Source organism: Typopeltis vanoorti, chromosome 2 (genome assembly GCF_054136105.1).
Source record: "Typopeltis vanoorti isolate ZY-2024b chromosome 2, IOZ_Tvanoo_1.0, whole genome shotgun sequence".
NCBI lineage: Eukaryota > Metazoa > Arthropoda > Arachnida > Uropygi > Thelyphonidae > Typopeltis > Typopeltis vanoorti.
This window is the reverse complement of record NC_143550.1, coordinates 78,043,078-78,070,046: the sequence shown is the minus strand read 5'-3', so window position 1 is coordinate 78,070,046 and position 26,969 is coordinate 78,043,078. Positions and strand designations below refer to the sequence as shown.

General features: G+C 34.7%; 1 protein-coding gene across 2 annotated transcripts in view; it reads left to right on the top strand.

Annotated features, from left to right (window-relative positions):
• The window catches only part of LOC150109200 (rho guanine nucleotide exchange factor 3-like), a 235,143-nt gene extending 214,320 nt beyond the window's left edge, over positions 1 to 20,823 (top strand). For both annotated transcript variants that reach the window (XM_090406217.1, XM_090406208.1), the window contains one exon: positions 20,034 to 20,823. In XM_090406217.1, coding sequence (XP_090262343.1) covers positions 20,034 to 20,302 — 269 coding nt within the window. In that variant the 3' untranslated portion in view covers positions 20,303 to 20,823. The remainder of the gene's footprint in view (positions 1 to 20,033) is intronic.
• Positions 20,824 to 26,969: the final 6,146 nt, after the last annotated feature.

Genomic DNA, 26,969 nt, shown 5'->3' with positions numbered 1-26,969 from the left:
CAGGCGCAAACTTTGTTTGCTCACACTTGGATAAAGGGTTAAACTAAATTTATTATACTCTAACCAAGTGAAAAATAAACTTTCGACATCTTTCTCTAAATCCAGAGTAATTTATTAAAAAAGGGTGGCACACCATTTGGCAACTCCTATAGGTAGAGATGACCTGCTAATGCTTCTGCCTGGTATCTCCACTTGGACCTGGCTCCCACTGAAGAGACCTCAATAAAGGTCGAAACTAGTCTGGTTTGTGGCCCTTTCCTTAATGCATAACATTAGACATATCTGCAAGGAGATGTGTTTTGCATTATGGGAGATACTGAGATATGAGTGCTAGTAGCTTTGCATCGAGTTGCCCTGTGTTGTACCACCTACCCCAGTCCTGAACATACTTTCAGGCGCAAACTTTGTTTGCTCACACTTGGATAAAGGATTAAACTAAATTTATTTGCTAATCTTTCCTCGCCCATTCTGTTCGAGTGACCATATCACCTGAGATTAGCTCTGCTAATGCATTCCTGGATGCTGACAATGTCATGTTCTTACCTAATATCCTCATTTTTAATATGATATTGCCATTGATGCCATCTGTTCACGTATCTAATCTTTCTCAGGACTCTCATATCTGCGGTCTCTAGTCTTTGGTCAAGTGTTTTACATCTGACTCAGCTCTCAGATCCATAAGTTAAAATTGGATTGAACACTATCTTGTATGCAGCTAATTTAGTGTTCCTACTAATTTCTCTCTTATTCCATGTGAATTTATTCAATTGACATCCTACAGTACCAGCTTTGTTGATTCTGTTGTCTATTTCCATATTTAATTTACCATCTTCACTAAAAATCGTGCCTAATTAGCTGAAATGTTTTACTTGTTCCACAGGTTCTCCATTCACAACACAGTAGACATTTTCAGTGATTCTGCCTATTTTCATTGTCTTTGTCTTTTTATTGCTGACCTTCATACCAAATCTATTACAACAGTTATTCAATTTAGTCAACGAATCTTGCAGACTTGTAGCGTTTAACATCTTCCGCATAAAGCAAAGAGCTGACATTAACATCTCCAATTTTGATATTATGTTTAATACCACTTTCCATCATAATGTGATCCATATAGATAATGAAAAACATAGGGGATAATGTATATCCTTGTATCACACCAGATTTAACATTAAACGATCTTCCATCAATTCTAACTGCTGACTTACAACTCAATACAGACTAAGTATTGTTTGATATAATGCCCCATTGACACCATATAACTGTAACACATTGAATAGCTTCTCTCTTGGCACCTTGTCATATGCCTTTTTAAGATCCACAAAATTTAAATAGATCTTTGTTATATTGCCATGCTTTCTCAACTATTTGTCGTAAAGTGAAGATCTGATCCTGACAGCCTCTATTTAATCTCAATCCAGCTTGTTCTTCACCAAGCTTTTCTTCCACAATTCTTTTCAACCATTTCTCAAGTATACTGGCATAAATCTTGCCTGGAACACTCAGTAAGGAAATACCTCTGTAATTCTCACATTCAGTTTTATTTCCCTTTTTATATATGGGTACTATTAGAGCTCTACTACAAACATCAGGAATTCATCCCTTTGTATTGCTCCTGTATATCATTCTGATATACAGGAGTAATACAGAGCCTTCTGAACTATGCAGTGCACCCACTGTAAGACTTTTATACCACCATACTTCAGCATTTCTGGTCGAATATCATTTCTACATTTCAAGCCTTTGATGGCTTTTTCTACTTCAAGTATGGATATGTATTCCTGACTGTATACCTGTTGAGTGTTTTTTACCACTGTGCTATCACTACTTGTTTCATTTAGCAATTTTTCAAAGTAATTACTCCATTCTTCAAGGATATCTTTTTCTCCTGTTTTCATATCACCTTTATCATCTCTAACTCCTTTTACAGCACTCTTTCCTCCATTTCTAAGCTTCTTCAACAACCTCCAGAATATCTTACCACCTTCTTGATATTTATTTTCTATGTTCTTGCCAAAGTCCTCCCATGACTTTTGTTTAGCTAGTTTTACACAGTGTTTAGCATTCTTGCATTTGTCTCTGTATTCTCTAAGAGCACAAGCTGACTTATTTGCCAGGAACTTTTGATATGCTTTCTTCTTTTCCTTCACTGCCTCTTTAACTTCCTGTGTCTGCCATGGAATTTTGATTTTTCTATCCTTGCAGACAACCTCACCACATGCCTCTCTGGCTGAATCAATCAGGGTTTTCTTCATGGTTTGGTTGTTGTTCTCAAACTCTTTCATTTTTTCTTCAATAATCTTTGTGTCTTTTAGTCTACACTTGACATCTGAGAGCTGCTCAACTTTTATTTGCTTTAAAACTTTCTTACATGTGATTCTTTTCAATATGAAATTCAATTTTATCCTGCTCAAGACTAGATAGTCATCGCTTCCAATTTCAAATCCTCTCTACACTCTGGTGTTCTGCACCAAGGAATAAACAAAACTATCAACAATAACATAGTTAATGAGACTTTTCTTATTCCTTGCCTCTTCTCTCCATGTGAATTTGTGCACATTTTTATGTTGGAACATGGTGTTAGTAATAACCAATCCATGTCCGGAGCAGAAATCCAACAGGTATTTGCCATTATTATTAGCTTTGCTCTTTTCTCCAAATTTTCCCAAAACATTTTTGTATGTCTGACAATCACTTCCTACTCTGCTATTTATTTAGATCCCCAACATGGACCAACTTTTCCTTTTTCATTGTGTCAGTAGCTTTCTCTAGAGCCTCAAAAAATTCCTCCACTTCTACCTTAGTAGAGCCTTCTGTGGGACCATAGGCACAAATGGGTCTCATTGTCCAGTTCACCATTCTGATATTTGCCCACATATTTGGCATGAATCCAGCTTGTTCTTCACCAAGTTTCTCTTCCACAATCCTTCTCAACCATTTCTCAAGTATACTTGCATAAATCTTACCAGGAACATTCAGTAGAGAAATACCTGTGTAATTCTCACATGCAGTTTTATTTCCCTTTTTATATATAGGTACTATGAGAGCTTTATGCCTATCGTTTGGAATTTGTCCCTCTGTCTAGGCCTTCTGAACTATGTAGTGCAGCCACTGTAAGAGTTTTATACCTCTATAGCATTTCTGATCGAATATCATCTACTCCAGCTGCCTTTCCACATTTCAGGCGTTTGATGGTTTTTTCTACTTCAGTATGGATATGCAGTGTTCTCCCCCAGAAATTTTTATCAGCCGGATGGAATATAGCATTAGCCGGACATACAAAAATTTTGAATGAGTTAAAAAAAGACCCTTTTTCATAAAAAATTAAAATAGTAATTTTATTAGAAATTACTTCAAACAAGGATAATATTTTATATAGTAATTATAACAAACAAGACTGGATTTTTCTTATTTTCTCATTAAGTAATATAAACCCTTGTAATTCTCAGAGCTTAAATTTCTATACATTCTTAGAAGCCCAGTTGTCAGCAGCTTTTACGTAATTAAAATCTGTTGGATCTCCAGTGAAATCAGCATCAGATTATTTAAAGTGTTCTGACTGATGCAATTCCTCATACAGATTTTATCCTTTTTAATGCAGAGAAACCCCTTTCACATTCAGCTGTGCTCACAGGTATGGCCAGTCCAACAGCAGCTAGTTTTCCTAAATTTGGAAAAGACTCTTTGAGCTCAGATGTTGTTGCTAATTTCAGCAGTATTTCTCTTGGATCTAGATTTTTGTATGACTGTCCATTAATCATTTTTGATGCAACTGCCCATTCTAATTAGGTACTTTCATAGTTTAAAACTGCAGGACTTCCATTTCCAGAATAATAATAATAAAGAATCTCAGAAGCCTCACATTTGATCATGACTTTCTGCATTTAAAAGTCTTGAAAAGCAGGAAATGATTGGCATGTCTGGAAATCTTGCTTCTCGGTGTTCAATAACTGTGCCTATGTATTTATCATATGTTGTAGTCTTAAATATAATAACATTAGGATCTGAATATTTAGTGTGAAGGTCAGGCCATTCACCTGAAAGATGCTGATGAAGATTCTGAAAATGACTTCCAGGAGTGTCTTTCAATTCTATGATGGATAGTTTTCTGGATTCTAAGATTGACTCTATTTCAGTTAAGTCATCATGTTGCCTTTGCCATGATCTAGACAAGTTATATAAATGCAGTAACACATCTGAAAGCATCATTAGTGATGCTACGAAATTGTATGTTCTGATATATTTACTTATACCTTCAGCTGTGATATCATTTCGTTCTGTGGTCTCTCTTTCCAATGCAGTTATAACACTCACTATGCATTCTCTTAGTGACTGTATTGCAGAATCATGAGACAGCGATCTAGTGTCACTAGCCATTTTAAGTTTAATCTGAGAACTGTTCAGTATATTTTGGATTTGGGTTAAATCGGCCATCCTGACTGAGGAATTTTGGAAGAAGAAAAACAATTGCCTTAAGATATCATTAAACATGACTAAATAAGGCACTTAGCAGCTGCTTGGGCACTAGCAAGAGCCAGTTGGTGGTTTACATAATGACAGTTGACCATGAGTCCATCTGTTTTATCTTTGAGCAGTTTTGCAACTTCCTTTTGCTTTCCAATCATGACAACTTCTCTATTCAGATACTAGACCCACCAGATTACAAGTTTTTAAGCCTAGACTGTCGAGGGTTTCAATTACTTTGTTAGTTATAGTCTCAGCTTTGCCATCAATAATATTGCAAGCTGATACAAAACTAACCCTGACCTCTTTTCTAAGTTGACAAACATATTTAATATACACAATCAGATGTTTTAAAACTGAGATGTCTGTAATTTCATCATATAAAACACTGAAATAATCTGCAGAATGTATATTTTTCAGTATTTCAGATCTAATTTCTGATGGTAAAATATAAATTAATTCTTGCATTATTCTTTCTGAGGTATAATGTGCATTTTTACCAAAGTTAAGATGTTCTAAGTAGGAAAAGCCCATAGCCTTGCAATGCTCAAGCAATTTTTCGAATAATGTAGTATGTGGTAACTCATTTTTTGCAAAACTAATACATAGATCATACAGCTCACAGAAAAGCATCTCTCTGCAAGTTATTCAAAATTGAAATTGATTTTTCCATTTGCCGTATTCCAGTTTCTTTTAGTATTCTGAACAAGAATCAGTGTGTGTAACTTTATTTGTTCATGGTCAACCAAGCTTTTTTTCCGAAGTCCTGTGCATGGCATAGTTACTCAAGTCACTTCCTTTGTTTGTGGGTCGTCTCTTTCTATATTTCATACATGTAAATTGCATTATCTTTCACCACTAACCAATGGAATTTTTTAAACCACTCGCTGTTAATACCCGATAAGCGATGTTTAGATGCACATTTTACATTGAAAGAGACTCTGCGGAAATTGACTATTCTGTTGTTGGTTTGGTTCTTCGCTACTATGCTTATCGGTTTCATCTTTCTTAAAATAACTTGAGTGTGGTTTTATGACTTGACTTTTTACTCGTTATGGGGTAATTTAATAAATACAAAAATATCATTGTTATTAAATTAATCAGAACAAATCACTGAATTGTGCACTGACAGTAATACCTGAAAATTGTGACATAACGCACGTTATGTCACAATTTTACTATTTATAAGTATTAATTACTAGGAATGGGAATTGGTATCACTCAAGATTCACATTATAGTCCTCAAGAATTCCCTGAGATCACAACTATATTTGATGCACAGGCCTATTTTCTTTTACAAAATAAAATATTAAATACTTCACTCTCGATCTTTGGACAAAAACCATTATTAATAAAAATAAATGTAAATTTTTAACATCGATTTTTGCTTTCGATACGAATTCATTCAATTTTCACAATTTATTTCTTTCAAACATCAAAATTATGTCTCTTTCGTAAAAGATCTTCTTTGCAACTGATACTGTTGTATTCGAGATTCCAATTTTTGTCTTCTTCCCCGTACGGATTGGTGTGCATCAAAGTGAATATCCGAAGTTCTCGCGATTGGCTTGCAATGCAAGAAAGTGAGCTTATCTCACGAGTATTGAGACTCACCGGTTCGATTTCTCATCATTATTAATTAAAAAATGTCTTAAATTATTTTTCCATTCTTGCGCATTATTTAGCCATGTCAATTCACAACATTAATTAGCCGGGTGGTCAGTAAAACCAGCCAGGTGGTTTGCCCATTCAAAAGGACCTGGGGAGAACATAGGATATGTATTCCTGATTGCATGCATGGTCAGTGCTTTTTACCACTGTGCTGTCACTGATTGTTTCATTTATATATATATATATATATATATATGAAATTATATATATCATCATCAAATTCCTGCCATGTTCCCTCAAGGGGGTGTACAGGTTATGATAGTACTACATGAAAAATTTACATCATTACTAACTTCCTATCTACAATTTTCCTCCAAATCAGTCTGTTATTTGTCAACGATAAAAAACATCACTATCAACAATAACATTGAGACTTTTTTTTATTCCTTGCCTCTTCTCTCCATGTGAATTTGTGCACGTTTTTATGTTGGAACATGGTGTTAGTAATAACCAGTCCATGCCTTGAGAAGAAATCCTACAGATATTTGTCATTATTATTAGCTTTGCTCTTTTCTATAAATTTTCTCAAAATATTTTTGTATGATTATATATATATATATTTTTTGTAGATTCAGAAATTATATTCTAGAGATGAAACATGGAACTTTTTCATGATTAAGCATCCAGTAAGCAAGATTACGAGTTATTAGATGTATTATGAAATTTATTTCTTGTAATTAATCAAATCATTAAATATATGCACGATGCCATCCTGTGTTACCTGTTTTGAATTAGTATTGATTTCATTAAGCTATGTTTTTCAGTCAATAATTCCTGATTCTCTTTTTATAACCTCAAAGTTAATTTCTTGAAATTCACTTAGTATTTTTAATTGTTATCGTTCTCCTTCGAGCTTAATTGCTGGCCTAGTTGGCTGAGTGGTTAGTGTATCCACTCTCCAGCCAAAAGGCTGCGGTTTCGTATCTCACTGGGGGCATGGATGTTTGTGATTGTCTGTGATGGTGGTGGTCGGAAGGTTGCCTTGGTGTAGATGATGATAGTTGCGGTTCATTGAGTGCTGGAGACAGAGAATTGTAGAGTAAGTGCTCTTCCTTGATGAGTCATTGGGCTTCTTGGAGATGTCAGGTAATAATAATAATAATTATTATTATTACCTGTCCAGGTTATATATATATCTTGTCCAGGTTATGTTGTGTGCTGTAAAAGGATTTAGAGATGATAAAGGTGACATGAAAACGGGAGAAAAAGATATCCTTGAAGTATGGAATAATTACTTCGAAAAATTGCTAAATAAAACAAGCAGTGATATCACAGTGGTAAAAAACACTCAACCGACATACAGTCAGGAATACATATCCATACTTAAAGGAGAAAAAAAGCTATCAAATGCTTGAAATGTGGAAAGACAGCAGGAGAAGATGATATTCGACCAGAAATGCTGAAGTATGGTGGTATAAAAGTCTTACAGTGACCGCACTGCATAGTTCAAAAGGCCTAGACAGAGGGACGAATTCCCGATGATTGGAGTAGTGCTCTCATAGTAACCATTTATAAAAAGGGAAATAAAACTGAATGTGAGAATTACAGAGGTATTTCACTACTGAGTGTTCCTGGTAAGATTTATGCTAGTATACTTGAGAAACGGTTGAAAAGAATTGTGGAAGAAAAGCTTGATGAAGAACAAGCTGGATTCAGGCCAAATAGAGGCAGTCAGGATCAAATTTTCACTTTACGACAAATAGTTGAGAAAGCATGGGAATATAACAAAGATCTGTATTTAAATTTTGTCGATCTGGAAAAGGCATATGACAAGGTGCCAAGAGAGAAGCTATTCAATACACTACAGTTATATGGTGTCAATGGGAAATTATATCAAGCAATACTTCGTTTTATTCGAGTTGTAAGTCAGCAGTTAGAATTGAAGGAAGTACAGGAAGATGGTTTAATGTTACATCTGGTGTGAGACAAGGATGTACATTATCTATATGGATCACATTATGAAGGAAAGTGGTATTAAACATGATATCAGAATTGCAGATGTTAATGTCAGCTCTTTGTTTTATGCGGACGATGTTATACTTCTAAATAAATCTGCTACAAGTTTGCAAGATTCCCTGACTAAATTGAAATTTCATCACATCATATCTGTTGTAATAGATATGGTATGAGGGTCAGCATTAAAAAGACAAAGACAATGAAAATAGGTAGAATCGTTGAAATTGTAAACTGCATTGTGAACGGTGTTAACGTCGTTGTTTCTCTCTAATTTATTATTTTATATACTTCTTTAACCTCTATTATCTTTTCTTGTGTGTAGTCTAACTAGATTCCACCTAGGGATATTTCATTTTCAAATACTGGCAAATTTGTATTTATACTGTGCCAGCCAGTATTTGAAAAGGAAATATCCGTAGATGGAATCTAGTTAGGCTACACTCAAGAAAAGATAATAGAGGTTAAAGAAGTATATAAAATAAGAAATTAGAGAGAAACGACGACATTAACAATGGCACAGCAGTCGACAGGATGTGTTTAGGGCTCCTAAAATTTAATTGAATAAATCCTAAAGCACTGTAAGTTGGTCTTGAACTCGCATCAGGCAGTCCGGCAGTTATTGGAATTGTAAAATTTGAGAAAAGGTTAAATTTAGTAAATTGTAAGCTGATTGCAGGTATGTCTCATCCGACCAGTTCTGAATTGGACGATTCGGAATTTTTCTGAATAATAAATCCCCAGCAAGTAATTCCACAATTCTCTGGGGAAGAGACCGATGACATGGTCACGTTTTTCGATTTTGTAGAAGAACTAAGAAGGATTGGCAGATGGTCTGACTTCCAACTTCTTGTGCTGTTACGCAGCAAGTTGGTAGAGAAGGCCAAGACTTACTTTCAATCATTGCCAATCCTGAAAGAAACTCGGGATTACGGAAAATTTAGAGAGATCTTAATCTCACAATTTTCCAGAGTGAAAAATGTAGGGCCAAACCTTTGGAAGTTGCAAAAGATGATACAAGGGGATAGGGAGAAGGTATCTGATTTTTACAACAGACTACTCTCTCTCTCAAATACCTTTGACATCCCCAATGAAGACAAGCGTCACCTAGACCGGGCAGTCTTCCAACATTTCCAAATAGGCCTGAGATAGGAGTTGAGAGAGACAGCCTTTGGAAAAGGCATATCCAATTTAGCTGAATGCTACAAGGCTGTAACAGAACAAGAACAGTTGCTAGGAGACATTAGTCCCGCAGCTGCTTCTGTGCATGTCAGGGTAATTAAGGAAGAAAAAGATAATGGTAGAGACATAAGCACTACAAAAGGAGATAAGGAAAAGGGTGAGCAACAGAAAGCACAAAAATGGAGTGAGGATAGTAGAGCTAAGTCAGTTTGTCAGATCACAACAGGCATTCCCGATCAAGACGAAATCCATTCCATAATTAAGCAGGAGGTTGAGAGATTGCAACAGCTGGTAATGGAACATCTTGATATGGTGCTTAACCGACTACAGTCAGGCTCTATGGAAAATACAGAGAATTTTCACTCCCAAGATGAAAGAACTACTATCTTAATTCGTAGGGAGGTTGAAAGGATGCAAGAACCACTACTTAGCAAAATGGACTCTATAATGAATAGACTGACAGAGTTATCTGCACAGTGCAAAAGCAATCCTCCTTTGTTCTCGGATGGAGAGAATGCAAGGGGATACCATTGAGAAGCCCCAAGGTGTTACAGCTGCAACAAGCTGGGACATATATTCAGAAACTGTTTCATCAGACAAGGCAAAACAAATAGAGATTTCTCAGAGGCTAAGTCTCATGTTTGCAGTAAGCAAGAAGAGGGGAGAAAAGAGGGGAAGAATCAGAGACCACCTTGAGATGACGGTTGAAGGAAGGGTATGCGGAAGAAAACTTAGAGCGTTAATTGACACTGGTTCACAGGCTTCGATCATATCAGAATACTGTTTCAGGGAATTAGAGCCCTATGTAAAAGGGAGGATAAAGTTTCTAAGAGAGCCCATTAAACTTTTGGGAATATCCTCCTCAACTACCCAAGCTACGAGGTCTGTAAGACTGAAGATCAACCTACCCACATTTGGCATGTGCGTTTGGCACAGTTTTTTAATTTTGCCAAAATACTCTTCCCCTCATTTAGGATTAATCCTGGGAAATGATTTCCTATCTAAGTACAGTTTCTCCTGTAATTATGCTAATAGGGAAGTTTGTTTCAAAAGGAGGAAGAAAACTATAGAGCTTGGAAGAGAGGAAGGGTAAAACACCAGAGAGAGAGAAGGCCCAGACCAACTGAGGGAGACGGTGTGCATAGAGAGTTCACAAATTCAGAACAGAGTGATGCCTTTTCAGCATTGGTCTCAAAGAACCCTGATATATTAGACCATGCAGAAGGAAGGAGACAACCAGATGAAGGTGTTGCAGACAGGGATGTGTGTGAAACAAGTGAGAATATACTGGTGATTAACTATGCTGGTATCTGGCAGAGTGTAAGTCAATCCCAGAGAACTGAAGGAAGAATAAAAAAGAAGTTTCTCTGATGAAACAGAAAACTTTTTTTTCCTTAAAGGGGGGACCTTTGTTAGATCCTGAATGGAGGATTTTCTAAGAAGTTGTTCATTCAGAATCTAACATGAAAATTCTAACTAATTTAAGATAATACCTGCACACCAGCAGAAAGTAATAAGACCTTGTTTGTTGTATACGAGAAAGTACATTAATATGTGTAATGTATTAGAAATATTTGTAGTCAAAATGGAAAAACTAGAGAATTATGTCAAATTAGTGATTATATGTAAAGGAAATATTGGCTTAAAATTGTTTCCTATTAAGCTATCTAAAATAACATAAATCGCCAGACAGTAATGAGTAACAGTGCAAAGGTCGCATCTGAAATGCATGTATCGGTCGTAACGCTGGAGGCTACAGCGTAAGCGGAAAATAACATAAGCGTGCTTTCCTTGAAGACAGCACCTAACAGCAATAGGGAGATTAAGGATCATCTTAAGGGCATTAAAACTAAGGGTCGTGCGAAAAAAAAAAGGATACAGCAAAAAGAGGGCACTAGAACACAGAATATAAGGCAATGCACGCCATATTGCAAGGCTTTTTGTTCCGGATTTCATCTCGAGGATTCTTGGCTGGTGGTCAGAGAAAGGGCAAGCCGGGGTTCTGTGATGTCGGACAGCAGGCCGTTTTCCCTGATTATGCTGAACAAGATTCCACGTGGAGCCGTACGTGAATCATCAGCCTATGAAGAATCGTGCCAGTCACTGGATGTCCCATCAGAAAGGAGCAGAGATAGCCTCGGTCATGGCAGAAACTAGTTCAAGTCTGGCAGCAGTAGAAAGGACGACGTAGCCAAAAGCCAGGCACTGAGATAGCCGATCGAAGGATGACCAGAACAACACATAGTAGTTAATAGATCTTCGGAAAGAACTGGGTAATATAGAGATCTTTGTTATATGTTACGGAAGTGATAGAAGATTGAAATTTGTGTTTGATTAAGTAATGTGGACAATCCTTTAGAGAACTTTGATAAGGTTTCGTATTTGAGACAGCAAATTCTGTTGGAAAAGGAATTGTCAGGAATGAATCTAATTGTATGTGACTGAAGTAATAAGTGTATTTTGTTAAGTAGATAACCTTAACTGAGAAAGCTACTCGATGAATAGCATGCATAATAGAATCTTAATTTAGTGTAATATTGTCATTGCTTTCTATTGTTCTGTGTGATTAACAGTTTGATCTGTCTAGGTGAACTTGATTAATTTAGAATTGTTTAATTATCTTAGCGTGAGATTTAACTTAGCAAGAGATTTAGAAGTTTTAGTAGTTTGATTCATTTTAGTTGTAATTGTTATTTAGTTCCAATAAATATGTTCTATTGCATATGCCTGCGTACAGGATATCAAATTACCACTTATAAAATTAGAACCATAGCGGGAGTAATTTTAGATATATATATATGTTTAAGTAATAGATCATTGGTCACGACTGCAAAGTAGCGATATCTATTTAAGTGTGTGTTAGAGTGTATGCCAATGAATCTAGGAATATTTCCCTGAACTTGAATAAATTCCTGTTATAGGATACTTGCTGGTGCAGTATAAATAAAAATTTGCCAGTATTTGCAGTATTTGAAAAGGAAATATCCCTAGGTGGAATCTAGTTAGGCTACACACAAGAAAAGATAATAGAGGTTAAAGAAGTATATAAAATAAGAAATTAGAGAGAAACGACTTAACAACAGAGGACCCGTGGAACAAGTAAAGCATTTCAGCTACTTAGGTACGATTTTTAGTGAAGATGGTAAATTAAATATAGAAATAGACAACAGAATCAACAAAGCTGGTATGGTAGGAAGTCAATTGAATAAATTCATATGGAATAAGACAGAAATTAGTCAGAACACTAAATTAGCTGTATACAAGACAGTGTTCAAACCAGTTTTAACTTATGGATGTGAGAGCTGAGTCAGAAGTAAAACACTTGACCAAAGACTAGAGACCGCAGATATGAGAGTCCTGAGAAAGATTAGAGGCGTGAACAGATGGTATAAATGGCAATATCATATTAAAAACAAGAATATTAGGAAAGAATTTGACATTGTCAGCATCCAGGAATGCTTTAGCAGAGCTAATCTCAGGTGGTATGGTAACTTAAACAGAATGGGCGAGGAAAGATTAGCAAAACAAGTGTTCTCTGCTGGGTTGGCAGGAAAACGACCCAGAGGAAGACCAAGATATAGGTGGATTGATACAATACAAAGTGACTTAGACGATAGAAATATTAGATCTGATAATGATGTTGGAGTCTTAACAAGTAACAGACTGATTTGGAGGAAAATTGTAGATAGGAAGTTAGTGATGATGTAAATTTTTCATGTAGTATTATCATATCCTGTACATCCCTTGAGGGTACATGTCAGGAAATTGATGATGATGTCAAGGTTGAATTACTGCTATCACATAAGAGATCTGGATAATTATCTTCAGTTAAGTGATCTCATTATATCAAGCAATACTTAGTTTTTATTTCAGTTGTAAATCAGCAGTTAGAATTGAAGGAAGTACAGGAAGATGGTTTAATGTTAAATCTGGTATCAGACAAGGATGTACATTATCCCCTCTGTTATTCATTCTATATGAATCACATTATGAAAGAAAGTGGTATTATACCTGATATCAGAATTGGAGATGTTAATGTCAGCTCTTTGCTTTATGTGGATGATGTTATACTTCTAAATAAATCCATTACAAGTCTGCAAGATTCCCTGACTAAATTAAATAACTGTTTTAATAGCTGTGGTATGAAGGTCAGCAATAAAGACAATGAAATTAGGCAGAAGCATTGAAAATATCAACTGTATTGTGAATGGAGAACCTATAGAACAAATAAAACATTTCAGTTACTTAGGCATAATTTTTAGTGAAGATGGTAAATTAAATATGGAAATAGACAACAGAATCAACAAAGGTATGGTATGGTATGGTAGGAAGTCAACTGAATAAATTTATATGGAATAAGAGAAATTAGTCAAAACACTAAATTAGCTGTATACAAGACAGTGTTCAAACTAATTTTAACTTAAGGATCTGAGAGCTGGGTCAGAAGTAAAACACTTGACCAAAGACTAGAGACTGCAGATATGAGAATCTTGAGAAAGATTAGGGGCATGAACAGATGGCAATATCATATTAAAAACAAGGATATTAGGAAAGAACTTGACATTGTCAGCATCCAGGAATGCATTAGCAGAGCTAATCTCAGGTGGTATGGTCACTTAAACAGAATTAGAGAGGAACAATTAGCAAAACAAGTATTCTCTGCCAGGTTGGCAGGAAAAAGACCAAGATATAGGTGAATTGATACCGTAAAGTGCCTTAGAAGATAGAAATGTAAGATCTGATAATGTTGGAGTCTTGACAAGTAACAGATTTATTTATAGGAAAATTGTACATAGGAAGTTAGTAATGATGTAAATTTTTCATGTAGTACTATCATATCCTGTACACCCTTTGAGAGTACATGTCAGGAATTTGATGGTGAGAAGTGATCTCCATGTTTGTGTGATCCTCAACCTGATTTAATGAAGAAAAATCTTCAGTGATCTCTCCGAGACTTAGATATTTATATATCTCCAAATATGAAGAACCTAGTTTCTTTCAATATAAAGAAGGGTCGTTTGGGATCAAGGAAAGTAGGGATGTTATAGTAATGAAAGTTCTATTAATGGTGGGATGCCTATTTTAAAAAGCATGAACACATCAAATGGACGGGGGGGAGGGGTCGAAATTTCCTCAAGTAATGAAAAAATTATTTTCACTGACCTAAAATTCATTATTTTGTCTACTAAAATTGTTAATGCAAATTGGGACAAAATTAGCCATCTAAGATACCCTTCTTTGTCTGTTATGATATTTTAATGTAAAGTAATTCTGTGTGTTTTCAGCAGCTAATTATGTAAAAATTGATAAATCATAAGGCATAAGGAATATTACAAAGATTCTCAAATCTATGCATAAAAAAGACAAGATTGAAAAAAAAAAAAAAAAAAAAAAAAATTCTTCCAAAAAGTATGAATTTTGCCACACCATCAAAATCCAAGAAACTTCTAGGACTTCAGGAATAAATTTTAGGGTACTTGTTATGAATTTAAAAATTAAAATTCATAATTTTATTTGAAATACATTTTCATAATTAGGATTGCTTTTACTGTGTCAGTATGCCATTGATTTTTTTCCTTTGAAAGTTTGTACTGAAAAAACAATGGAACCAGGAAGTGTCAGCAGGAATGTTTTCATTATGAAAGTGTTGCAAAACTATTTGTGTGTGTGTGGGGGGGGGGGGGGGGCTAACATTTTTGATTTGAGAAATAAATCCATGCATGATAGTCATCTGAATATAACTGAACATTCATAAAGTCACAGACCAATTATAATTTTTCTTATTGATTATTAAATTTGATTAATACATTTCTGTTTTGCACTGTGTGTGTGTGTTTGTTAACTGAGACCAGCTAGTAGTAGTATTCCGATAACTTTTTCAATGCAGATTGACAAAGTTATCAATATAATGTATACAACCGAATAACCTTTCAACTGTACACCATGTTATAGATAATGAAAATACACAACAGTGAAACTACTTGTTATAGAAATATTTGAACACAGTTATTTGAACAATATTGGTTTTCTTTTTTATATCATATAATTTCTGATAGCTGACATCAAGTTTCACTGTTATTAGAGAGAGACCAATAAGTAACACGTCTTCTTTTGATAAGTGATGGAACACAGAGGCAGGCAACATGACCAGCACTTGTTTATTGCTTGCCTAATGCTTATTAAATATTTAATTAAAAAAAAAAAAATCATATTGACTGGAAATTTGCATCATGTCAAGCAAAAAGTGGTATATATTTTTCCCCTAATCATGTTAGAAGCTTAATGGAGTGAAACAGTACTGAGAAAGGATTAATACATTTAATTCTTCCATCTCTGTCACTGAGACATCAGGGAGTACAATATGAGACTTGTAACGCGCACACACACACACAAAGACAACACAAAACTAAGTGAAACATGTGGATGAAAGACCTAGTCCTAAGTAGATGGGGCACTCTCTGCAGGCACCTGTTGGCAGCCTAGGATGTAAACTGGGATCTTGAACCCATATTTTGGGAAGTTTTATGCAACCATATTTATTTAAATTAGGCTGATTTCTGAGAAATTCTGCAGATTCCAAAAATAATCTTCTAAATTTGCTGGTTGAGCATGGTGGTCTTTTTTCCAGCTGAGCAGAATCTAAAGTATGGTCTGCAAGGCCAAATTGACCATAAACATGAATGCAGATGTATTTTCCTGTCTGGCCATAGTAGACTGACTTGCGGGAACAGGGTACTTTGTATACTCCAGTCACACACAGAAGGGGGAGGGGTAGCTGATCTTTAGTGTAACGTATAAGTTTACACGTTTATAACTGTATACGTTTAATGGTGGAGCTTGAAAGCTGTGCAGAGATTGTATTTCTTTAAGACGCTGGCTATTTTTGTTGAAGCACTTCAGACATAGGGGATATAATAGCATAACTGAAATTTTTCTGTAGAGAAGGTCGAGGATTGGGGAAGGATTTTTTTTTTTTTATATATAGTGTTTCAATGGTACTATATTGTTGAGAGGGAAAGTTTATGAATGTATCAACCTGTGTGGGTAGGCATGTTATTAAGGTGTCTAGAAAGGCTAAACTATTAATAGTTTCTTTTTCCATGGTAAACTGGATTCTAAGGTAAAGACTATTGAAGTGAGAATGGAAAGAGTCTAATGTGCCTGGGCCATGAGGCAAAATGGAGAACACATTGTTCACATACCTTAACCAGATAGAAGGTTTGAGATTGGTTGAGTCACAAGCTTGTTTTTCAAAATGTTCCATAAAAAAATTGGCAGTGGGGTTGGGGGAAGAGAATCCACAGAAGTACCCTCTGTCTGTTTATAAATTTTGTGTTTTCAAGAGAAATATCCAGAGTGGATAGCAAAGGAAAAGATATCAGCAATATCAGGAGGGAAAACTTTATAACTGATAAGGTGTAATTTACGGGAATGTTGTTGAACAGTAAGGTGATATTGAAGCTAACCAAAATATCTGTATTATTTAATGTTAAATTCTCAACAGAAGTTTTAAAATGGATAGTTTTTATATTGGAAGTGGTATGACCAGTGAGGGGGTAAGAAAGCTTGTTCACTGTTTTGCTAATTTATAGGGAATCTGTAGCATTTACTATAGGTCTTAGAGGGAAATTATTGGCTTTATGTATTTTTTGGTAATTGATGTGTCTTGGGGGGGGGGACGTTTTGAAAGGTTTGAGTTTTTTTGTAATTTCAGGAGGCCAGGAAGAAACTTTTTCTTCAAATCACAGTGACTGAAAAACATGTTAATTGAACTCGCATTATGCAAGGCCTGGCTGTATATATTTCTGCAGCAGTTGTTTGTTTCAGGAATGTTAACGAAAACATTTCATCTTAAATAATTCAGTAGGGAAACAGACATGTTACTCACTTTCCCATTCTTTAACCAGTGGGACATGGGTTCAGATCTTACAGTGTGTATGGATGTTTGTGAATATCTTTAGGGTAAGAGATGAATTTCATTGCTTAGTAGGAGACAACAACCCTGCTTTTTGGAGGCCTGAAATTCTTGAGAAAATTCTGTTTGGTTTTAAAAGCAAGTTTCTGTGTTATCTAACCCTTAGTTATCATCCACAGTAGTAGTAACATACAATATTTACAGCCTTTCATGGATTACAAGAAATTTCATACAAGAAACATTAAAGTGTATAGTATGGGAGAAAATACTTTCCAAATATAGGAATTAGCCTGTCACATATATGGTGGCTTTGTTAGCCAAATGGCTAGTGCATCATTTCTTTAACTGACAGAAAGGAAATTTGAATTCCAATACGAATATGAATGTTTCTGAGTCTTTTTAGGTGAATTTCATCACCTAGTGTAAGAACACAACCCTACTTATTGCAGCCCGTAGTTTAAAAAAGTTCCATGTTTTGTCTCTAGAGCAGGAGATCTCCAAATTATATAACTCTTAGCCTATAACAAATATATATATTTTTTTTTTCTTCTTTTTGCCATGAAAAAATAAAGGTTCATCACTCATTGCTAGTCATAAGTTAAGAATCTTTGCATCTGTACCTCAAAATGATAGATTTCATTCCATTATAAACCTTACTAGGTATAAGATGTAGTGGTACAAATAGTTGTTTTTTTCTATTTCTTCTTTTGTCTGTCTTTCCATCCCTCACCATCTTATCTGATGTGCCTCTAACTGCCTTTACTAGCCCAGTTATTTTTTCTGGCTAGAACCTTATCATCTAGCTTCCATCCAATATGTTTCATATTCCATTAATTTTTATTACCCTGTAATAATAACTTTGGTCCTACAGTGGATAATTCTATCCTGCTTTAAAAGACACGTATAATATCACAAGACTGTATTCACTGGATGGTTCAGGTAGAATTTTTTCCCTCATACTGGAATGGAAAGTAAATTATACTTGAGAGAAATTCTCATCTTTATCTTACTAAAGCTGAGTGGATAAGTGTAAATCCATGAATTATGCAAATCACACATAAATAATGCTTGACATTGTGTTGGTTGACTGTAAGCAAAACCGAATGTAATTCATCTTCCTTCATTCTACCCACCTCTGCTTTCTGGAACAGATTTCCACACATACTGTTTTCTTCAATGAATACAACTCTCAGACCTTCAAAACTTCAAGAAATTAATAGATTCTTTCTTTCTTTCTCCTTAACCACTTGCCTACACATGGTATTGTGTGCAGGATGTCTATATACTGTATAAAATTAAACTGTAGTTAATGGAAGAGCTAAGTTTTATAACCACATTCTCAAAACACCTTACAGAAGCTATTATTACATTCACATTTAAATAATCATCATCCCAGAATACAGTTGGGATGGGGGAGTTGACAACAGTTTGCTCTTTTTTAACATTTGAGTGTAATTACCTAATGATTTGCTATCATTGTTTATTGAAAACACACACGTTAAATAATATAAAAAATAAAATAAGCAAATCCATTTAAAAATTGTTTCTCAGTTTTATCTTTCTATAATGAGTTAAATATCTAACTTTCTGGTTTTGACCTAATATTCAAAAATTGACTGCTCCAATTTTTCTTATTTGCAGTTTTACCAATTATTATGATCATTGAATCCCCCCCCCCCCTCAGAACAGAGAGTCAGTATCATCTAACTTGCTGTATCTTAATTTTAAAATGTATATTTTAATTTTGGTAAATGTGAAGGATTTATTAAAATATGAATATAAAAGCACATCTTTGTTTGCTTTTGCATATGTAAATTATAATGAAAATAATTTGGGTAATTCCATTATCCAAAATATGGTCTGATAATGCCTCTTGTGATTTCAAGCCATCTAATTAAAAAAAAAAAAAAAAAGCCCTACACCTCTATCCTAGATCAAAGTAAATTTATACATATTCATTGTATCTAGCTGCTTCTGAAAAGACAGTGCTGCATGAACATAACTGAATACTTCGGTGTTGGTTACTAGTCATCATATGGATTTAATGTAGTTAAGACAGTATTCCATTCAGATGATGTGGATACCTCCAGATATTGGAGTGATAGTATTATGATATATGATAGTATGCTGAAAACATAATTAGCATCATGTTTGAGAGGTGACAGGATTTTTCTTCCTAGAAATTGAGTTTTATTCATCTCAGAAAAAAGATCCACTGACCAAAGAACATATACAACTGAAAGTCCTAATGAACTCAACCCACGAGGTAAGCTGCTTTGGCTGTTATTCTTACCAAACCAAACTAAGGATTGCTTGAGTAAGGTAATGTATTTGATCTGATTAAATTTAGCACCTTTCAAATTTCTGGTGACGTCTAACAACCATATTGTTATGATTTGGAGTATTCCTCAGTGGTGTGACTGATTCATTAGTTCTTGAATCTGCTTTTGTGTGGTGGTAAGTTCCTCCTCTCCCACCCAACTTATGGTAAAATGTTTCCAGAGCATACCAAAACACACAATCCCATCAAACCACTCTGAAAAATATAACAGTCAGCCTTGAGTGACCTAAAAAAAAGTTTGCACGTTTGCTCTTTACAGCAAGATTTACAGATTATCCACCACTTTGCACACTCATTGGTACTATATGTTTCATAGGTGGGATTCGCATTATCAACAAGTCTGAAATATTTACAATCTTCAGAATATTCCTTATATAGTAAATTTTATATGACGTATGCTAAATTTTTATTAAAATTCTCCCCTTTTTAGCCAGTATTATATTTTATGGAAATGCTGCTGTATTAATGCTGTCTTTTTGAGATTTAAGAAATATAATTTTTTTAAAGCAAAAAACATCTTTCGTGTATCTTTTGTGGATGAAATCTTGGGACAGGCTCATACTCTTCAAGCTAATGATGTGCATGATAAGAAGAAGTGGCTACAAGTGCTTTATCAAGTATCATCTAAAGCGGTCTCTGCAGAAGACTCTGATGAAGGAGGTTTTCTTAAAAGACCACCCATTAGACAATGCAATAGAGATATGTGTCCTGAAAAACAGAATTTAAAACCTTTAATTAAGAGTGGAGAATTGCAAAGTGAAAATTTGTCTCCTTAAAATACATATAGAAATGTGTAATATGTTCATAATGCAAGCAAACTGAAGTCAACCAGTGTGAAAGTGAGGAAAGCACAAGCTAAAAGGGTTTCATACAGTATAATTAATATTTGTGCACTCCTGCAGAACAATTCTTATTTATAAGAACTTCACAACATATAAAACAATGATGGGCAGTGTTTAAACTGACTTGTTTGATGCATCCTTGATGTATTTGTTATTCTATACATATTTTTATACAATGTATAGTGGTAGTGGAATTTATAAAATATTTATCTGTTGTAAATACAATATATTATTGTAAATGCATATTTTTTTAAATGTTTAGTTACATGAATTCACCATAATCAGCTGAGTTTCTAAATTTATAAAAAAAAATATAATTGCTGTAAATACGCTGGTGTGTCTAACCTAATATGCATTATCAAGTTCTTGGTTGAATTAGGCCAACTGATTCGATTAATAGGAAATATTTTAATTCCCATGTACTTTCTGACTAAAATATTAAAAAGTAATTCTTTTATGGTGTACTGTTTTATTTTAAAAAATATCTTCATAATTTGGCACATTGTTATATGCTTCCCCCCCCCCCCCAGCATATATGCACCAGTTTCAGGGAACAAAATTTCAGATCACATGAAAGTATCAGAGATTACATATTTCAAAACATGCCATATTAGTTTTTGTTCCAAAATTAAAGGCAGTGGAAGGTTATCCTACAATTTATGCTATTACTCATCTAAGTAGGTATTTCTCTGACATGTTTTATATATTTGCCTGAAAAAATTATATATTTGCCTGAAGAAAGATTATTAAAACAAGCGATCTCTGCCAGGTTGGCAGGAAAACGACCCAGAGGAAGCCCAAGATATAGGTGGATTGATACAGTACAAAGTGCCTTAAACAATAGAAATATAAGATCTGATAATGTTGGAGTCTTGACAAGTAACAGACTGATTTGGAGGAAAATTGTAGATAAGAAGTTAGTAATGATGTAATTTTTTTCATGTAGTACTATCATATCCTCTACACCCCTTGAGGGTACATGGCAGGAATTTGATGATGATGATAATTTTTTAAATTTTCTTTCTGTTCTTATTTTTTGTAGCCATTTAGGTGGTAATCTTAATTTTATTTTAATGAGGAAGTGGTCACTACTTATTTCATATACTCTGTGAACTCTAACTTCCAAAGAGAACTTTGTCTGTCTTTTCATTTAAGATAAAGTAATCTCATATTGATTTCCATCCTCTTCCTGCCCAAGTATATTTATATATGTCTTTATAGAAAGAATTCATTATTTTAAGGTTATTATAAACTACAAAGTCGATCAATTTTTTACCATTCCTGTTTAGAGTTATGTTCTGCATATATTCCTATATAGTACTCCCACAGATACGAGACCCTTCGACACTTCTGCGCATGTCAAAAGAAGCAGAATCCATTCCGATAATATGGTAATCAATCCATATTGTGGGATGAGTGTATATTATTACATGTCGGAAAATTAACTTCTCTTTTATGATCATTCTAGTTTTTAAAGTGGTAACTATTTTGCTTGTATAACAGTTGGAAAATTTTATGTATAGAGCATGTGATTTCGCATGTTGGTGACCAATTTTTTCGTAAATCGCCTTATTTCATTCTCCCCTTCAACATGAATTGACTCTTCTTGGCAGTCTGCTAACGACAGATCTCACTTCTGTGGTTGAACTATATTATTATTAATTTTCATGTTTCGAATTCTTGCATTTAAGTCTCCTGCTAATATTACATAATCATTTTTATTTCTTTTATTATATATATTTTGTAACTGATTATAAAATTCAATATTATCATCTTCTGATCCTTCTTCTGGGGCATATAAACCAATTATCGTTAAATAACCTCTATTTTTATTCTCATCATCATCATCATCAAATTCCTGCCATGTACCCTCAAGGGGTGTACAGGATATGACAGTACTACATGAAAAAATTACATCATCACTAACTTCCTATCTACAATTTTCCTCCAAATCAGTCTGTTACTTGTCAAGACTCCAACATTATCAGATCTTATATTTCTATCGTCTAAGGCACTTTGTACCGTATCAATCCACCTATATCTTGGTCTTCCTCTGGGTCGTTTTCCTGCCAACCTGGCAGAGAACACTTGTTTTGCTAATCTTTCCTCTCCCATTCTATTTAAGTGACCATACCATCTGAGATTAGCTCTGCTAACGCATTCCTGGATGCTGACAATGTCAAGTTCTTTCCTAATATCCTCATTTTTAATATGATATTGCCATTGATGCCATCTGTTCACGCCTCTAATCTTTCTCAGGACTCTCATATCTGCGGTCTCTAGTCTTTGGTCAAGTGTTTTACTTCTGACCCAGCTCTCAGATCCATAAGTTAAAATTGGTTTGAACACAGTCTTGTATACAGCTAATTTAGTGTTCCGACTAATTTCTTTCTTATTCCATATGAATTTATTCAATTGACTTCCCACGATACCAGCTTTGCTGATTCTGTTGTCTATTTCTATATTTAGTTTACCATCTTCAGTAAAAATTGTGCCAAAGTAGCTGAAATGTTTTACTTGTTCCACCGGTTCTCCATTCACAACACAGTTGACATTTTCAATGATTCTGCCTATTTTCATTGTCTTTGTCTTTTTATTGCTGACCTTCATACCATATCTATTACAACAGCTATTCAATTTAGTCAGAGAATCTTGCAGACTTGTAGCGGATTTATTTAGAAGTATAACATCATCCGCATAAAGCAAAGAGCTGACATTAACATCTCCAATTTTGATATCAGGTTTAATACCACATTCCTTCATAATGTGATCCATATAGATAATGAATAACAGAGGGGATAATGTACATCCTTGTCTCACACCAGATTTAACATTAAACCATCTTCCTGTACTTCCTTCAATTCTAACTGCTGACTCACAACTCAAATAAAGACTAAGTATTGCTTGATATAATGCCCCATTGACACCATATAACTGCAGCGTATTGAATAGCTTCTCTCTGGGCACCTTGTCATATGCCTTTTCCAAATCGACAAAACTTAAATACAGATAAATACAGATCTTTGTTATATTCCCATGCTTTCTCGACTATTTGTCGTAAAGTGAAGATCTGATCCTGACAGCCTCTATTTGGCCTGAATCCAGCTTGTTCTTCACCAAGCTTTTCTTCCACAATTCTTCTCAACCGTTTCTCAAGTATACTTGCATAGATCTTGCCAGGAACACTCAGTAGGGAAATACCTCTGTAATTCTCACATTCAGTTTTATTTCCCTTTTTATATATGGGTACTATGAGAGCTCTACTCCAATCATCGGGAATTCGTCCCTCTGTCCAGGCTTTCTGAACTATGCAGTGCAGCCACTGTAAGACTCTTATACCACCATACTTCAGCATTTCTGGTCGAATATCATCTACTCCTGCTGCCTTTCCACATTTCAAGCCTTTGATGGCTTTTTCTACTTCAAGTATGGATATGTATTCCTGACTGCATGCCTGGTCAGTGTTTTTTATCACTGTGCTGTCATCACTACTTGTTTCATTTAGCAGTTTTTCAAAGTAATTACTCCATACTTCAAGGATATCTTTTTCTCCTGTTTTCATTTCACCTTTATCATCTCTAATTCCTTTTACAGCACTCTTTCCTCCATTCCTAAGCTTCTTCAACAACCTCCAGAATATTTTGCCACCTTCTTGATATTTATTTTCTATATTCTTGCCAAAGTCCTCCCATGACTTTTGTTTAGCTAGTTTTACACACTGTTTAGCTTTCTTACATTTGTCTCTGTATTCTGTAAGAGTAAAAGCTGACTTATTTGCCAGGAACTTTTGATATGCTTTCTTCTTTTCCTTCACTGCCTCTTTAACTTCCTGTGTCCACCAGGGAGTTCTGATTTTTTTATCCTTGCACACAACCTCACCACATGCCTCTCTGGCAGAATCAATCAATGTTTCCTTCAGAGTTTGCCACTGAATCTCCAAGGCTTGATTCCTGTTCTCAAACTCTTTCATTTTCTTTTCAATAATATTTCTGTATTTTAGTCTACAGTTCACATCTGAGAGCTGCTCAACTTTTATTCGCTTTAAAACTTTCTTACATGTTATTCTTTTCAATATGAAATTCAATTTTATCCTGCTCAAGACTAAATAGTGATCACTTCCAATTTCAAATCCTCTGCACACTCTGGTGTCCTGCACCAGGGAGAAAACATCACTATCAACAATAACATAGTCAATGAGACTTTTCTTATTCCTAGCCTCTTCTCTCCATGTGAATTTGTGCACATTTTTATGTTGGAACATGGTGTTAGTAATAACCAGTCCATGTCCTGAGCAGAAATCCAACAGATATTTGCCATTATTATTAGCTTTGCTCTTTTCTCCAAATTTTCCCAAAATATTTTTGTATGTCTCACAATCATTTCCTACTCTACTATTTAGATCCCCAACAAGGACCAACTTTTCCTTTTTCATTGTGTCAGTTGCTTTTTCTAAAGCCTCAAAAAATTCCTCCACTTCTACCTTAGTAGAACCTTCTGTGGGACCATAGGCACAAATAAGTCTCATTGTCCAGTTCCCCATTCTCATATTTGCCCACATTACTCTACTTGAGACTGACTGCCATTCAAGAAGATTAGCCTCGTATTTTGTGTTGAATACTATGGCTACTCCTTCTTTTCCTTGATTGTCATTGCCTATTCTAGCTTCTGTTATTCATTCATTACATAATTTATATTTTAACTGTTTTGAAAGGGAATTATGAATCCAAATCATAACACCTGCTTGTGCTCTTTGGTCTGTCAACTCCACTATATATATATATATACATTAAAATTTTCAGTTCTCATGGTTCCTTTTAATTTTTTTTTTGTTTAAGTGATTACTACTATTTGAAAATTTCTTTCATTTAACATTTGGTCTAATTATATTTTTTTATATGCTATTCCTGTTACGTTTCAGTTTGCTATATGTATTATATTTTGTCGTTTTCATAGATTTATTTCAATTACCTTTCTCTGTTGGCTTAAAAGTAGATAAATGTTCTCCATGTCAGGTGACTACCCTGGCAATGGATAGTCCTGTGGCAGGGCTGCTACCTTAAGGCTTCTGAACTAGCCTTTGCAAATTTAAACCCATAGGAAGAATAGGGTATACTGAAGGGGAAAGAGTAGATTATAGGAACATAGATATAAGCCAGAAATGGAAAGACCCCATAGCCTTCGTGGACTCTAATAGCATAAGGCTTTATAGGAAAGATTAAAGTGAGTGGATTTTTTCCTCCAAGTAGAGGAAGAAGAGGACAAATCCAGCTATGGAACCATGGGAGTGCCACTTTCCTTACATTCAAGATGACTGCCCCTAATGGCCCACGAGTCCTTATTCAATTTATTCATATTCAAACCATCCCACCATACCTGGTGGGCTCCCCTATCTACCACCCAGGGGACACCGTCTCTAGAGGTTATACGATTCCCCGAAAAACTTTACTAATGAAGACATTAAAAAGGAATTTGACAATACTGGCATCCGAGAATTGTGAACAAAACTGATCTAAGGTGGCTGCTAAACAAAAAGAGCAAAAGTTAGTATATGTCAAATAAAATCTACAGAAACATTGAGATCTAGAAACTGCTATTATTGGTGTCTTAGACCAACATGTAGGATCTCATAATGCTGGAATCCTGACAAATTTCAAAGAAAACTTGATAGTAATAGTATCATAGTTTCCTTTATACTCTTTGAGGATATAGTATATATTAGGAAATGATCATGAATTATACAATGCAAAGAAATAATGCTGACCTTGTTTATTCAAATGCATATTAAATAACTCCATTTAGTATTTGTAGGAGAAATATTTGAAGCATTTTTCATGATATCATCTTAAAATAGTGAATTTGTGCAAAAATTTTGATTCTCCGTTTTTATGAAAATACATGTTTTGACTTGTCTTGAGTAAAAACTTTTTCCCCATCTGTCACGGCATGCATAATTGCATTTTAAACCAGATTTATCAATGGGTAGCACTTTGCTAACTGTCAAAAGTTGGTGAGTGGCATAATTCAAACACTTCACTTTTACTCATCAATTCAAATGGGAATTTTGTTAATAGTTAATCACTGAACTGACAAACCATTCCTCCCAACAGATTTCAAGTATTTAATAAATGAATGTGCTATTAACAAGCTATTTCAAAATCAAAGCCATTTTCCCCTTATGTATGTATAATGACATGATTACCTTTTATATGAGCAATAAATCATTAAGCACACATTTATCATGTAAAATAAATGGAGTGCTCTGCAATATTAGCATAAATTAGTTTGAATACTTCTAGAATATCTAATTGGCCCATTATAGTATTAATAGCAAGCAGATTCATCACAACAGCAATGCAGTTATGCTGAATTTTACAATCTAACCCTCAGGAAAGCAAATTTAACTTAAGTATGAATGTCTCCAAATAAGCTTCAATACTTTCCAAAAATAGTGGTTGGCCTAAAAATTATAATGAAAGGAATACATTTTAGGCCAAAATATCTTTACTTACATATTATCTATCACGTTTACTGAATTGTGCTATTATGTTACTGAGCATTGTAAACATAATGGAATTACAGCAATTATCATCAGTCTAAGGGC